Below are 17,217 nucleotides of genomic sequence, written 5' to 3' on the forward strand. Positions count from 1 at the left end.
CCTCTGACGCACCGGATCGCGTCAGAGGGAACGTGCTACGGAGGTGCATAGCGCGGTGTGATCCGCAGCAGGCTTTTTTGATTGCAGATTGCTCTCTCTCTCTCTTTCTTCGGGGCAGACAAGAACGACCAGGAAGAGCAGGTAAAGAGTGCTGCTGGACAGGGGGGGGGAAGTAACCGGCAGGGAGGCCTACTGCTGGATAGGGGGAGCAGGGAATAGGTGCTGCTGGACAGGGGGGGGAAGTAACAGGCAGGGAGGCCTACTGCTGGACAGGGGGAGCAGGGAAGATGTGCTGTTAGATAGGGGGAGCAGGGAAGAGGTGCTACTGGACAGGGGGGGAGGTAAAAGGGAGATGAAGGCCTACTGCTGGACAGGGGGAACAGGGAAGAGGCGCTGTTAAGACAGTGGGGGGGGGAGGTAAAAGGAAGGGAGAAGGGCTACTGCTGAACAGAGGGAGCAGGCAAGGGGTGGTGGTGGACAGCCAAGGAAAGAGAGAGACAGAAAGAAAGACAGAAAGCGGCCAAGCAGAGAGAAAGAGAAAGACAGACAGACACACACATCTATTCTAGCACCAGTTAATGTAACGGGCTTAAATACTAGTATATTATATAATGGAAAGGGAATGCTACACTAGTAAAATTGATCAGAAAGTAAAAAAAACAAAAATAAACTTACACAGACACAACATTCCATATCACAGAGAACAGCAAGGCAACACCTCTATGGGGGAACATTTTTCAGAATCTCGATTACATCACCACAAAATCAAAGGACATAACCAATCCACAGCTTTTGAACTAATTACTAGACACAATCTGGCTGTCTTTCTGTGACCTTCTTGTTCCTTTGCTAACATGCTAATTACATACTGTCTACCCTTCTAGAAACATAGAAGCATGATGGCAGATAAAGGCCAAATGGCCTATCTAGTCTGACCATCTGCAATTACCATTATCTATTCCTCTCTCTATGAGATTCCATGTGCCTATCCCATGCCTTCTTGAATTCAGACACAATCTCTGTCTCCACCACTTCTTCCGGGAGACTGTTCCACACATCTACCACCCTTTCTGTAAAAAAGTATTTCCTTAGATTACTCATGAACCTATCATCTCTTAACAGATGAAACTAAACGAATCTAAAACAAAACTACTCTGGCTCGGCCCAAAATTCGAACACCTGCCCACACTTTTCACACTACCCACAGGCGATACACTACAGCTTGAGTTCTCATGCAAGGTCCTTGGTATCACTATCGATTCCTCTCTCTCCCTCAATGACCACCTCAACTCCTTGGCAAAATCATGCTTTTTCAGCCTTCACATGCTGAGGAAAGCTAGATCCTACTTCAGCCTTTGCCATCCTTGTCCAATCCATCATCCCCTCCAAACTAGATTACTGCAACGCCATCTACTTAAATCTATCAAAAAAAAGTATTCTAAGACTCCAGCTAATCCAGAATACTGCAGCCAAACTGATCTTCTCAAAATGCAAGTCTGACCATGCCTCCCCACTCCTTGCCAAACTTCATTGGCTCCCAATAATCTCCAGAATCCATTTCAAATGTTCCTGCCTGGCTTTCAAGATCATTCACGGAATCCTGCCTCCTCTTATCCCACTGTCTTTCAACTCCTCCAGTCCCGACTCCTCCAGAACTGCCCAAAGGCTTAAACTAGCCTTCCCCTCTCCACGCGGCATCCACTATTCAGGCAAACTGGGAAAATCCCTTCTCTTCAAAATCACAGGTCTTTGGAACGACCTCGCCACCCCGTTGCGGAACCTGAGCTACCTTCAGTTATTCCGCAAACAACTGAAAACCTGGCTTTTCAGCAAATTGTAGCTCTATCCTTCCCCCCTTTCTCTCCCCCCTTCTACACATAAGTTCATGTAATCCTTTTTCTTCTTCTCTACCCACTATTTTAAGTTCTTGTAAACCGTGTCGAGCTCCATTCTCATGGAGATGATGCGGTATATAAACTTAAGGTTTAGTTTAGTTTAGTTTAACGTCATCCTATGCCCTCTCATTCCAAAACTTCATTTCAAATGAGACTCAACTCATGCGCATTTATGTCATGTAGGTATTTAAACATCTCCATCATTTCTCCCCTCTCCCGCTTTTCCTCTAAAGCAGGGGTGTCAAACTCAAATCACATAAGGGGCCAAAATCTAAAACGCAGGCTAAGTCATGGGCCGGATTTTTTTATTAAGATACTTGCCCCCTCCTTTGCTGACAGGCAGTGTGGGCCCCAGCGCCGGTGGCGGCTCCGATGCTCACAGGACTTCTGTGAGTATTGGATCAATCACCGGTGCCGGCGACAAAACCCACGCTGTGCGCCAGCAAAGGAGGGGGTTAGTCTTAGTAGAAGTATAGGGATGCAACCTCTCCAACCCTATGCCGGCTACAAAATAAATAAAAAAGACTTTGCCTCTGTTTTAGGGCCTAGTTCACGCTTGCTGTCTAACACCAGCTCTGGCAGGATACATATTTCAAATCTGACATATTGTAATCACAAAATAGAAAATAGAATTATTTTTTCTACCTTTTGTTGTCTGGTCATTTTGCTTTTGGTCCCAGTTTCTCTTTCTGATTTTGTCTATCTTCTAATTCTCTTTCCAGTGTCTGCTGTCCATTTTTTTTCTCCTCCTCTTCTCCTGTTCTTATGTTCTCTCTTGCTCCAGTCCCTGTTTTGGTTTTTTTTTTTTTGCTTGACTATTTTTGTGTCACACATTCCAAGTGAAGAGGGATTACAGATAGGCGGTTGTTTTATACCTTTTATGCAGCTTATTTTATACCTTAGCAACTATGGACCTCTGAGGAAGGAGTGTTTTCCGAAACATGGACCTTGTCAGGTCCTTTGATTTGTTATAAGGTGGTATTTTTAACTGCATAAATGAAATATTTGGTATAATAAACATTGCCTGCAACTCGTAAATAGTTGCCTGCAGTTTGTTTTTTGTTTTTGCTTTGGCTGGCGGTACTGCAGTTTTCATTGGATTTTTTTTGTGTGTGTGTGTTGCCCAGTCCCTGTCTCCAACATATTGATTTTTCCCTTTCAACTTTTCTCCTTTTTTCTTTTCTGCCTCTGTCCACTCAAATCTTGCCCTCTTTCTCATCCTTCTCCTTTTAAAATTTCAGCTACCTATCAATTTTCCATCTTCTCTTATTCTGTAGCTCTCCCAGTTCCATCTTCTCTTATTCTGTAGGTTTCCCATTTCCCAGCCTCCTATTTCCTTCTATTTCTCCTCTTGGTCCAACATTTTGCTCTGTCTCTTTTCTGTTGTTGTTCTTCTTCCCTCTCTCCTTGATGCTGAACAATGAGATGGAAGGAAAAAAAAAAAGAGATGCTGCATCTCTCTCTCCCTTCCATCCCCAGGCCTAACATTTCTCCATCCCCTTCCATCTCCAGATTCAACTTCTCTCCCTTTCTCTTCCCAATTGCCCCCCATCTGCCTGCCTCCCTCCGCCCAGGCCCACCATTTCTCCCTTTCTCTTCCCAACGGTTCTCCCTCTTTCATCACACTACTGCAGGTCCAACCTCTCTCCCTTCATCTCACTCTCTTCACAGCCCGTCGTACCTTTCCCTCTGGCACCAGTCCGATGTTGCTGCCGCTCCGAGGAATCTGCCAGCCTCGGTGATTCGGTAGTGTTGTGCGTGGCTCCTTCTCCTGCTTTTTGCCTGCCACGGTCTGTCTCCTATGACATGCAACTTCCTGTTTCCGCCCAGGTGGACCACGGCAGATGGAGGGCAGGAGGGAGAGTCATGCACAGCACTGCCGAGTCGCTGTTGAGGCCAGCGGACTTTCCGGTGTGGCGTCACCGTACGCTGATTGCTCATGGTGGCATTTTTCACAGCGATATTCTCTTTTGTATTTCGTTTCACCTACTTTTGTGAGGTTGAAGTAAACATTGGATTTGAGACTCCTGATGCAGACTGCTAGGCCGAAACATGTACATGTTGAGTCTATGTTGTGGTATTAAGAAATAAAGGAAGGTTGTTTGCAAAACATCTGGAGCTCACCAGTCTTTATTTTGGACTCCTCAACATATTGTGATTGTGGATTTGTTTCTCCTGTGTGTCTCTGTCCGCTAAAAATTTAGACAATATGTTTCTAGGTATTTAAATTAGAAGGTGGGAGTGGTGTATGTATGAAGGACAATTATAGAGACCACCCCCAGCAAAAGAAAAGATGTGATGGTAGTAAAGATTGCAACGTAAACAATATCAGCAACTCATTTCTTAGCATTGCAACGGAAAGTGAAATGAAACAAAAATCTATATGAAAAAGAAGATTACCACTGAAAAATAGCTGGAAAGCGATGACCACACATGCTCGCAGTCTAAGCAACAAAGTTCATGATCTGCAAGCTCTGATGTTAGAGTCAGATCTGGATATTGTCGCTATCACAGATGTGGTTCACTGAATCCCATGGATTGGATATAATCTTTTTAGGAAGGACAGAGATGGTCAAAAAGGTGGAGGTGTAGCTCTCTATGTAAAGATCGATATCCAAGTGATCTGGGGAGAGGAAGAAGAGATATGGATCGCTCTGAAAAGAGAAGATGGAACTTCTGTCTACGTGGATGTAGTCCACAGACCTCCGACTCAATTGCAACAAATTGATAATGATCTGATTGTGGATATCAAAAAGTTTGGAAGGAAAGAGGAAATGCTGCTGTTGGGAGATTTCAATCTGCCGGATGTGGACTGGAAACTTGTGTCTTTGGAATCGGAAAGAAGTAGGGAGATTGTGGATGCCTTTCAAGAGGCTCTGCTCAGACAAATGGTGATGGAACCCACAAAGGAAAAAACGATATTGGATCTGGTCCTCACAAATGGAGAGAGTATATCTAATGTACGAATGGGTGCCCACCTGGGAAGTAGCGATCAAACGGTTTGGTTTGATATAACAGCTAAAGTGGAGGGCGGCCGCATGATACTAAAAGTCCTAGATTTCAAATGTACGGACTTTAATAAAATGGGAGAGTACTTGAAGACAGAGCTGTTAAGATGGGAAGACATAAGAGAAGTGGAAAAACAGTGGTCTAAACTGAAAGGAGCAATAAAAATGGCTGCGGAACTTTATGTGAAGAAAATAAATAAAAACAAGAGAAAAAGGAAACCAACATGGTTCTCCAAACTAGTGGCGGAGAAAATAAAGGTAAAAGATCTGGCGTTCCTGAAATATAAAAAAAAGCAAGAAGAGTACAGAAAAGACTACTGGGTGAAATTGAAAGAAGCCAAGAGGGAGATACGTCTGGTGAAAGTGCAGGCATAAGAGCAAATGGTTAAAATTGTAAAAGGGAGACAAAATTTTTTCAGATATATCAGTGAAAGGAGGAAGATGAAAAATGGAATTGCTAAACTAAAAGATACTAGGAACTGATATGTGGTGAGTGATGAGGAAAAAGCAAACGTGTTAAACCAATACTTCTGCTCTGTGTTCACGGAAGAAAATCCTGGAGAAGGACTGAGATTGTCTGGCAAAGCTACACAGGAAAATGGAGTAGATTCTGTGCCCTTCATGGAGGAAAGTGTTTATGAACAACTTGAAAAGCTGAAGGTGGACAAAGCAATGGAACCAGACGGGATCCATCCCAGGATACTGAGGGAGCTCAGAGAGGTTCTGGCGGGTCCTATTAAAGACTTGTTCAACAAATCTCTGGAGATGGGAGTGGTTCCTGAGGATTAGAGGAGAGCGGATATAGTCCCTATTCGGTCACAAGGATGAAGTGGGAAACTACAGGCCGGTGAGCCTCACTTCGGTTGTTGGAAAAATAATGGAAGTGTTGCTGAAAGAAAGGATGGTGTACGTCCTTGAATCTAATGGGTTATAGGATCCGAGGCAACATTGCTTTACAAAAGGTAAATCATGCCAAACGAACCTGATTGAATTTTTTGATTGGGTGACCGGAGAGCTGGATCGAGGACATATGCTAGATGTAATGTACTTAGATTTCAGCAAAGCCTTTGATACAGTTCCTCATATAAGGCTGAAGTTAGGACCCAAAGTGATGAACTGGGTTAGAAACTGGCTGTCAGACAGATGCCAGAGGGTGGTGGTTAATGGAAGTCGCTCGGAAGAAGGAAAGGTGAGTAGTGGGAGTCCCTCAGGGTTCGGTGCTGGGGCTGATCCTGTTCAATATGTTTGTATGACATTACTGAATGGTTAGAAGTTATTAATCCCCAAATGCATTACTCTGCATTTCTTTGCGTTGAATTCTAGTTGCCAGGCATTAGACCCTTCCTCTAACTTTTGCAGATACTTTTTCATATTTTCCACTCCCTCTTCGGTGTCTACTCTGTTACAAATCTTGATATCATTCACAAAAAGAAGGAACCGTATATGCTGGGAGGTGAGAAGCTGATATGCATGGACAGGGAAAGGGACCTTGGGGTGATAGTGTCTAAAGATCTAAAGGTGAAAAAACAGTGTGAAAAGGCGATGGCTGCTGCCAGAAGGATACTGGGCTGTATAAAGAGAGGCGTAGCCAGCAGAAGGGAGAAGGTGTTGATGCCCCTGTACAGGTCATTGGTGAGGCCCCATTTGGAATATTGTGTTCAGTTTTGGAGACCATATCTGGCGAAGGCCGTAAGAAGACTTGAAGTGGTCCAGAGGAGGGCGATGAAAATGATAGGAGGCTTGCGCCAGAAGACGTATGAGGAGAGACTGGAAGCCCTGAATATGTATACCCTAGAGGAAAGGAGGGACAGGGGAGATATGATTCAGACGTTCAAATACTTGAAGGGTATTAACGTAAAACAAAATCTTTTCCAGAGAAAGGAAAATGGTAAACCAGAGGACATAATTTGAGATTGAGGGGTGGTAGATTCAAGAGCAATGTTAGGAAATTCTACTTTATGGAGATGGTGGTGGAAGCTTGAGAGAGGAAAACGGTGATGGAGTTCAAAGAAATGTGGGATGAACACAGAGGATCTAGAATCAGAAAATAATATTAAATAGTGAACTAAGGCCAGTACTGGGTAGACTTGCACGGTCTGTGTCTGTATATGGCCATTTGGGGGAGGATGGGCTGGGGAGGGCTTCAATGGCTGGGAGAGTGTAGATGGGCTGGAGTAGGTTTTGATGGATGTTTTGGCAATTGGAACCCAAGCACAGTACCGGGTAGAGCTTTGGATTCTTTCCCAGAAATAGCTAAGAAGAAAAAATTAAAAAAAAATTTAAATTGAATCAGGTTGGGCAGATTTGATGGACCATTCGGGTCTTTATCTGCTGCCATCTACTATGTTACTATGTTTAGATGTGGTGTATTTAGATTTTAGCAAAGCTTTTGACAGTCTTCCACACAGACATCTGATAAATAAACTGAGTGCCCTTGGGATGGGTCCCATAGTGACGGGCTGGGTCAGGAACTGGTTGAGTGGAAGGCGACAGGGAGTAGTGCTCAATGAAGATCGCTCTGAGGAAAGGGATGTTACCAGTGGTGTTCCTCAAGATTCTGTTCTTGGGCCTGTTCTTTTTAACATTTTTTATAAATAATATTGCTGAAGGGTTGTCAGGTAAGATTTGCCTCTTTGTGGATGATAGCAAAATCTGCAATAGAATAGACCCACCAGATGGTGTGAATAACATGAAGAAAGACTTGGTGAAGCTTGAATAATGGTCTGAAATTTGGCAGCTAAAATTTAATGCTAAGAAATGCAAGGTCATACATTTGGGCTGCAAAAACCAAAGGAAACAGTACTGTTTAGAGGGTGAAGAACTTATGTGCACGACAGAAGAGCGGGACTTGGGTGTGATTGTATGTGATGATCTTAAGGTGGCCAATCAGGTTGAAAAGGTGACAGCAAAAGCTAGAAGGATGCTAGGTTGCATAGGGAAAGGTATGGCCAGTAGGAAAAAGGAGGTATTGATGCTTCTGTTTAAGACTCTGGTGAAACCTCATTTAGAATATTGTGTACAATTTTGAAGGCCGCACCTCAAAAAGATATATAAAGGATGGAGTCGGTCCAGAGGAAGGCTATTAAAATGGTGTATGGTCTTCATGATAAGGCATATAGGGACAGACATAAAGATCTTAATCTGTATACTTTGGAGGGAGAGGGGAGATATGATAGAGATATTTAAATACCTATGTAATGTAAATGTGCATGAGTCGCATCTCTTTCATTTGAAAGGAAACTCTGCAATGAAAGGGCATAGGATGAAGTTAAGAGATAATAGGCTCCGGCGTAATCTGATGAAATATTTTTTTACAGATAGGATGGTAGATTCGTGGAACCGTCTCCCGGAAGAGGTGGTGTCTGAATTCATGAGGGCCTGGGATAGGTACGTGGGATCTCTCAGAGAGAGAAAGAGATAATGGTTATTGCGGATGGGCAGACCAGATGGGCTATTTGGCCTTTAACTGCCATCATGTTTCTATGTTTCTACTCACCTGATTTGGCCCCCCAATTACTTTTATCTTTACCCATAGATAAAGGAAATATTGAAAAGAAAACATTTTGATGACATCAAAGGTAATACAATGACAGCTTTGAAGGGTATTCCAAAAAAGAGTTCCAAAATTGCTTTGAAGGGTAGACTAGGCACTGGCATCAGTGCATGACTTCCAAGGGGAGTACTTTAAAGGTGACTGTAGTATGTAGCACTTTTCTAGGATGAGTTCGCAAACTTAATTGTCAGACCTTGTATTTACATGACATTAGAGATGAAAAGACTCAAATATTTCCATATTGCTAACAAGTAGTTAATCATATAGGAGTCCTTTTACCAAGCAAACTAGTGTGTGCTTACCACAGCTTAAAAGGGCATACTTAGGCATCCCACGGTAAAATCCCAATGTGCATGTACTAAAAATAAGATTTATTTTTTGGCCAATTGGGCATGTCTGTGCTATTTACAAGCCATGTTGCTGCATACTGAGTAGTGCATGAAACCTTACTGCCTACAAAATGGCAACATTAGCGCATGACCACAAACAATAAGAGTTTCAACAGAATAAGAAAACTAACTCTACTTTACAGTTGAAAAGGATTGAAATCACAGAGAGAGTGAATAACAGTAGCAACAGTAGCAGGTGGAGATAAAAGCCTCAGAATGAAGTGACAGTCATAAACATACCGTATTTTTCGCTCAATAAGACGCTCTTTTTCCACCCCCAAAAAGGGGGTGGAAATAAGGATGCGTCTTATGGAGTTAATACCCCCTTGTAGGCAGCCCCACTGGTACCTTTTTATGAAGTCTGTTGGAGCTTTCCCTGCTCCTGCCTGTCTCCCTCGCCGGACGGTTCTTCATCAGTTCGGACAGAGCGGCGCAGAAGGCAGGCACGTGCTATTCCCTTTTCTACCTGGTCCGGCGCCGCTCCATGATTGGCTGTAGTCAGGGCAGGATTAACCAGTAGGCCAGGTAGGCACGTGCCTAGGGCCCGCTGAAGGAGGGCATCAACATTGTTTTTTCCAAAGGCCGATGGGCCCCTCCAGCATCTATCAGCAACGCCCCCCCCCCCCCGATTGGCAACGCGCCCCCCCCATCGACAGAAAGTAAGACAAGCAAGCAACGCGGGTAAGAAAGGCAACGGGAACTGTAATTGTGCAAGCGGTGCTGCTTGCCCAAAGCTTCCCTCTGAAGCAGCTTTCTGTTTCCACCTGGGCTCATGGTGAGGTGGGGCAGGGCAGGGGGCCCAGTGTACTTGTGGGCCTAGGGGCCCTCGACAAATTAATCCTGCCCTGGCTGCAGTCAGTTCTCGCGACTCATGAGAATTCACGGGAGCCAGTCAAAGAAGCCGCTCAGCGCCGAGCAGAGAGTGCCAAAGCGCGCTCCTGCTGGTTTCCGCTCAGCAGCAGACAAAATCAGCTGCCACCAACTGGGAGGAGGTAGGAGGATGGGGCAGCGTACACTGCAGAGCCTGGGGCAGGGTGCAGAGTCTGACAGGGGAGGGAGGGAGGGAAGGAAGGGGTCTGGGTTAAGAGCCTGACAGGGGAGGGAGGGAAGAGGGCTGGTTGCAGGGCCTGAAAGGGGAGGGAGGGGGCTGGGTGCAGGGCCTGGCAGGGAGAGGCTGGATTCAGGGGGCAAGGAGTTGGGAAGGCAGGGAGGACAGATGCTCAGGGGGTTGGGAAAGACAGATACTGCACGTACTGGGAGAGGGTTGGGAAGGAAAAATGCAAGGGTTGGGGTGGGTCAGGAAAGGAAGAAAGAGATGCTGCACAGGTAGAGTAGTGGGAAGGGAGAAAAATAATTGCTGTTGGTGGGGGAGGGGAAAGGAATGGAGAATTGTTGGACACAGGTGTGTGGCGTGAGAGAAAAAGCAAGATGATGTATATGGGGAAAGGAAGAAAGAGGGAGAATTGTTGGACATCCTAATGATGGGGAGGAGGGAGGGAGAAATGTTACACTGGGAGGGAGGAGAGATGACCCAAAGAAGAGAGAGATGTCAGACCACTGGAATGGGAAGGAGAGAGAGAGATACCTGACCACAGAATGGAAGGGAAGGAGGGGAGAGAGAGATGCCGACCACAGAAAGTAGAGGAGAGAGATGATAGACCTCGGGAAGAGGGAGGGAAGGAGAGAGAAATGTCAGACCATGGGAGAGGAGAGAGATTCTAGGCTATGGGAAAGAGAGGAGAAAGATGCCAGACCATATGATGGGGGAAGGGGAAGACAGAAATGTCTGACCATGGAAAAGGGATGAGATGGTGTATAGGGATGAAGGGGAAATAGAGGGAGGAGATGGTTCACAGTGATGGGTGTGACGGGGAAGAGATAAGAATAAATGCTTTTTATGGATAGATGGGAGTAGGGGAGAAGAAAGAGGGAGGAGATGGTACACATAGATAGATGGGAAGGCATGGAAAAGTAGATTTTGAGAAGAAGCAGAAACATAGAAGAAAATTGAATGCTAATGCTAAAGACAGATGTATGGCAGAAAGTGAAGGAGAGAAACAGCAAATGGAGAAGTGAAGGAGAAAAACAGCAAATGGATAAGGTGACCCTGGATACACAGTTAAGAGCACAGACAGAGACTGGGACAGATGGCTTGAAAACCAAAATCACCAGGCAACAAAGGTAGGGGGGGAATAATTTTATTTTCAATTTAGTGATTGAATTGTGTCAGTTTTGAGAAATTACATCTGCTGTCTATATTTTGCACTGTCCAGGAAGAAATGCATTTGTTTTTATTTCCCTGGGGGTTGTACTGCATGCAGAGTCTTGCATCTTAGGGTTTTGTTTGTATATATTAATACTTTTAGTTTGTGGTCTTGTATTTGCTTAGAGGTTATCTGTGTTCTGCATGTGTGACCAAGGCCATGTGTTCTGGTAGGAATGAATTTTGAGAAACATACAGTGTGCTTTGCGTAGTTTAATTTTGTGGTTAACAATTATGTATTGTTAATAAGATTATATTGTGTGTATATATGAAAAATGAATGGGAAAAATGGTATTACAATTAGTACTATTATGGGGCGGAGATTGGGTGGGGTCTGGGGCGGAGCTTGTGGGTCCCCCCAAACAAAAAAGCATTCCGCTGCCTATGGTATCTTGGAACATATCAACAATTATGTACCAATACATGAAACCTGTTTCATTCATTTTTCTTTTCCATTCTATGTGAATAAGGCCATACACGCCTGAATTATCAAGGCTCTCTATTGTGCTTACACTGAACAAGAGAAAGCCATTTATAAATCAGGTGTTAAGTGTGGAATGTGAATGATTTTAAAGCATAGATAAGAGCCACTCTGCAAACAGAATTTCAAGTTGTATGTGTATGGCTGCTTTGTGACTTATAGATCATGATACAATCATTTACAAAATTCTGGCACTGGTAACATACATGAAAAGCAAAGGATGGTTCTCCCATTGTTAGCATTATGTCAGTTCTATTCCTATTGTCCCATGATAGCAGCTTGTATGATACCAGCTACTGAAATGATCAACATGAGCTCTGCATTCCAGTTTGGCAGCAGTTATCAAGGGACCTCTGTAGAAAGCAGAGAGTATAACAATGATTTGGTTGCAAATTTCACAATTAGTACCATCAAGTATAGGATTCAAATCTTGGAATCTAGTTCCTCAACTTCATTCATTATGCTACATTGTGGACCTACAATTTCAGTCCATTTAAGATTAGCTAGAGATGTATTTCAACTAGATCTCTTTTTCCAATGAAATAGCTGCTTATATTGCCTCTGGAAATAACTCTAAAATTGATTAGATTACACACAGTGTTGCTCTAATAGTTGAAAAGATCAGCTATACTTTATCTGCTTACCCTCCATTTACATAAACACATTTCAGTAAGAAACACATTTCCTACACTGTGCTGATTTCTATAAATGTCAGCACAGCTTCTCTCTCAACAAGTTGAGCCTTAGCAGTGTTTTCACCCACTGAAAATGTAAGGGAATAAGACTTGAGACATAGGCACCAGCCAAGGAGTCTAACAATATCATCACCAGAAGTGAAATCCTGATCATTGATTTTATGCTCTTGTAGGTACCTTGTGGGATAATTTGGTTTCTAATCATTTCCACTGCCACATGCACATATATATCTCATACAAAGCTTATGAAATATCAGAATTATACCTATGTGCTCAATTAAAGCCTTCCAGGAGTCAGCTTGAAGTGGGTATATTGTTTGCAGAGCATCGGTGTTAAGGGATGAATATTCTTCAGGATCAGGGCACTCTTCAGAAATAGGGACTGAGTCAGTTGCTGACTGAGACTCTCTGTAGGTGAGAGGGAAAGAGGAAACAAGACAGCAGGCTCAGACCTCCACTGGCATGTTGAAAATCTAAACTGGATTGCAAATAATATTGATATTACAACTATGCCATTTAAGAGTGAGGTATTATATAATATTAAACTGAGTATTTAGACAAAACCAGTCTTGTTGGAATTTAGCAAGCTGATCCTCACCTCCAAGGCCAATCCTTTAGTCATAGCACAGTTATTTAACAAGATGGCACAGAGAAACCTGATTTCATAGCATATATCTTAACGATCAGCACTGAAGAGTGCTCTATTATTATTATTATTTGTTGCTGAAACTTTTTCAGGTAGTACTTTTTCCGTTTCATGTTTCCATTGGTTTATTTTATTTATTTATTGTAGAGATTTCTCTTATGACAAGGGAAGACTCTTCAATAAGTAAATAAATCACTTACTACAGAACATCCTTCTTCATCTCCACAGCACCTCAGTGCCATAGGAAGAATTTATTTTTTTGAAGGGTGCAGCTCTGTCATCACATTTAACAGCTTAAGGGCAGTATTTATCAGACTTTCAACTTAACCTGTTTTTCTTCTCCACGTCCAAAGCCACATAAATCGAAGAAGAAGAAAACAACAACTTATTTTTCTTTCAGGAAAAAAGGGGCGAATATAGAAGATCTGGTTTGTACAAGTGGCAAGACAGTCTCCTGGTCAAGGGATGGTGGTCACCGATACACCCGCGCTGGACAGCTCATAGCGCTTGCACCTAACCACCTGTGAGTAGGAACAGCGGTGAGGCCGGCCCTTGACAGCACCCGGGCCACTGCGGCTGTCTTTGGAGTTCTGCACCGTGAGCCACTCTGCGCCAAACGCGGTGCGAGATCCTCTCCGCAGCTTCATACACCCCCCCCCCCCCCCCCCAGAAACTGCCTAATTCTGTTCTGAACTGCCAAAGGATTTCAAGCTTCAGCTCCTTACCCGTCGCCCAGGGTCTCGCCATCGCCGGAGTTGGAAAGGCTGGTGTCGGCCTCGTGGTCCGAGGTTTCGTCTGCGGAACCCGTGCTGAAGGCAGCAGGCAGCAGCTCCATGCGGGACTCGAGGTGGCAGGCGAAGCTCGAGCTTGCCAGCGAGCGCGCTCACGCGCTCAGATGCCGCAAGAGAGAAGAGGGGCTGCAGCTTGCCAGGTGGTTGCCACGGTAACCACGCGAGGAAGGCGGCTTCTGCCAGCAAGCCTGCTCGAGAGCTCCCTTCATCGTTCCAGGAAGGAAAGCATCGTTTTGGGGTAGGGGTGGGGGGGGGTCTATGCCGACTTCGGGGTACCTGTACGAGCCTGTGCGCCTACCTGGTATTCCTGAGAAAGTTAAATCTCAGTCACAAAAATAGGATTTTAACAAAGGAGAGGGGCAAAAGGGATTACAAGAAGAGAAGAATAATGCAGAAATTGAACTTATGAAAAGAGAGATTAGGAGCATAGGAAGGGAGGAAACCTAGAAAAAATGGAAATTGCCTAGTTAAGAATTAGTGTGTCCTCCCATGCTGACACCATGCTGTCAGAAGTGCTCTTGTTGCTCCACCGCCCAGTTATAGCATGCAGTGTCTAGACTAGAATAGCACTGTTACCACCCACTTCAGGATATGGGCCGATATATACAAACCACTCCCTGGTCACAATCACTTCAATCAATTTTCAAGACTGAGGTAGCATCCATATGCAGTCCCTTCCTTGCCAGCATTCTTGATCACACTCATCAGTGTCAAGATTTAAGCAGTATTATGGAGGAGGAGTGGCTGAGTAGTTAGAGCTGTAGGCTGTGACACAGGAAAACAAAGATTCAAATCCTGCTTTTTCCACTGAGGCTCCATCTAACCATGGGCTACCCTTTTGGTCTTATACTCCCAGCCTTCAAGGGCTGCCAGTGAGACAAGTTTTCATATCTCTAATGAATATTCACCATAGAAATTTGAATACAATGGCAGTGGTAGGTATGCACATGTCATGCATGCATATTCATTAGGAATATCCTGAAAACCTGTCCCCTTAGCAGCAAATGAAGACTGGGAGTGAACATCAAGCAGCTAGTCACATCACCCCCTAGTGCTTCTGGAACAGACTGAGGAAATATCTACTGTATCCAATACAGTACAGGGCTCCCGGCTTGAGCTTAGGCTTGAAAAGGTGACTAATAAAACCAAAATTATAACTCCACCCCACCCTGGTTACATACATTCCTCAATAACTTTCCCTGAGTAAGTGTATAAAAGCAGCATTCTTGTAACCTGCACACATGAGGTGACAAAGCACTCACAAACACGCTACTTTCTGGATTAAATTGACTGTGAATATTCTTAAGAAGTTTCCTACTCCCCGTCTTATATCTGCTCAGTGAGGAGTCTGACCTTGCAGAATCACCATCTTACAGTAGGGGTAGTAGCTCTTATAGCTGATTCCCACACCCTCCACCTTTACCCCAAAGATATTCACAGAATACGGGAGCCAGCACTGGACAGATGTGAAGAGGGAAGAGAACTCAAAGAGACTTTGAAAGGGTACAGATTTACTGGTGTACCCCCATGATAGAAAAGTTGTAAATATGGGCCAGAATGTAGTATATTCCTTTAACCCCTGCCTACATATTCTTGCCCTCAGCATCAACAGACACTCCAGATTTAAAGTGCTCCCTCTCTCAGCAATCCGCTTCCACAGATACTCATGATTAGAGCTCTCCCTGTCCCTCCTCAGTCAGCCTCCACATGCACAAGCAAAATATTTCCCCCATCTCATCGGATAGCCTTCAAACCCACTCATTAGAGTGCTTCTTTACTTTCCTTAGCCAGCATCATCAGACACTCATACTTAAAGTGCTCTTTCTCTCTGCATGCAACTCCCACTGCCACTCAGGATTAGAGTTTTCCCTCTCACTTCTGAGGGACTGATTCTCAAAATTAACACCAGCATTAAAAAGCAGCCAACACCTGATATGTGTTTCTCTTATTGTGCACAGAAAGCACAGTTACTTACCGTAACAGATGTTATCCAGGGACAGCATAGTAACATAGTAGATGACGGCAGATAAAGACCCGAATGGTCCATCCAGTCTGCCCAACCTGATTCAATTTAAATTTTTTTTTTTTCTTCTTAGCTATTTCTGGGCGAGAATCCAAAGCTTTACCCGGTACTGTGCTTGGGTTACAACTGCCGAAATCTCTGTTAAGACTTACTCCAGCCCATCTACACCCTCCCAGCCATTGAAGCCCTTCCCTGCCCATCCTCCTCCAAACGGCCATGCACAGACACAGACCGTACAAGTCTGCCCAGTAACTGGCCTAGTTCAATCTTTAATATTATTTTCTGATTCTAAATATTCTGTGTTCATCCCACGCTTCTTTGAACTCAGTCACAGTTTTACTCTCCACCACCTCTCTCGGGAGCGCATTCCAGGCATCCACCACCTTCTCCGTTAAGTAGAATTTCCTAACATTGCTCCTGAATCTACTACCCCTCAACCTCAAATTATGTCCTCTGGTTTTACCATTTTCCTTTCTCTGGAAAAGATTTTGTTCTACGTTAATACCCTTTAAGTATTTGAACGTCTGAATCATATCTCCCCTGTCTCTCCTTTCCTCTAGGGTATATATATTCAGGGCTTCCAGTCTCTCCTCATACGTCTTCTGGCACAAGCCTCCTATCATTTTCGTCGCCCTCCTCTGGACCGCCTCAAGTCTTCTTACGTCTTTCGCCAGATACGGTCTCCAAAACTGAACACAATACTCCAAGTGGGGCCTCACCAATGACCTGTACAGGGGCATCAACACCTTCTTCCTTCTACTGACTACGCCTCTCTTTATACAGCCCAGAATCCTTCTGGCAGCAGCCACTGCCTTGTCACACTGTTTTTTCGCCTTTAGATCTTCGGACACTATCACTCCAAGGTCCCTCTCCCCGTCTGTGCATATCAGCTTCTCTCCTCCCAGCATATACGGTTCCTTCCTATTATTAATCCCCAAATGCATTACTCTGCATTTCTTTGCATTGAATTTTAGTTGCCAGGCATTAGACCATTCCTCTAACTTTTGCAGATCCTTTTTCATATTTTCCACTCCCTCTTCGGTGTCTACTCTGTTACAAATCTTGGTATCATCTGCAAAAAGGCACACTTTTCCTTCTAACCCTTCAGCAATGTCACTTACATACATATTGAACAGGATTGGCCCCAGCACCGAACCCTGAGGGACTCCACTAGTCACCTTTCCTTCCTTCGAGCGACTTCCATTAACCACCACCCTCTGGTGTCTGTCCGACAGCCAGTTTCTGACCCAGTTCACCACTTTGGGTCCTAACTTCAGCCCTTCAAGTTTGTTCAACAGCCTCCTATGAGGAACTGTATCAAAGGCTTTGCTGAAATCCAAGTAAATTACATCTAGCATATGTCCTCGATCCAGCTCTCTGGTCACCCAATCAAAAAATTCAATCAGGTTCGTTTGGCACGATTTACCTTTTGTAAAGCCATGTTGCCTCGGATCCTGTAAACCATTAGATTCA

At 44.3% G+C, this 17,217-nt stretch overlaps 1 protein-coding gene across 2 annotated transcripts in view; it reads right to left on the bottom strand.

The window, feature by feature from the left end:
• NGEF (neuronal guanine nucleotide exchange factor) overlaps positions 1-17,217 on the bottom strand; it is a 290,217-nt gene that overhangs the window by 152,417 nt on the left and 120,583 nt on the right. Inside the window, exons 1-2 of one of the 2 annotated variants that reach the window (XM_033958542.1) lie at positions 13,656-13,838; positions 12,550-12,692 (exon numbers count right to left, since the gene is read on the bottom strand). In XM_033958542.1, the coding sequence (XP_033814433.1) occupies positions 12,550-12,692; positions 13,656-13,765 (253 nt within the window). In that variant the 5' untranslated portion in view covers positions 13,766-13,838. Of the gene's footprint in view, positions 1-12,549; positions 12,693-13,655; positions 13,839-17,217 lie in introns of those variants that run through there. The other variant, XM_033958541.1, reaches the window with a different exon arrangement.

This window comes from Geotrypetes seraphini, chromosome 9 (genome assembly GCF_902459505.1).
Source record: "Geotrypetes seraphini chromosome 9, aGeoSer1.1, whole genome shotgun sequence".
Lineage (NCBI taxonomy): Eukaryota > Metazoa > Chordata > Amphibia > Gymnophiona > Dermophiidae > Geotrypetes > Geotrypetes seraphini.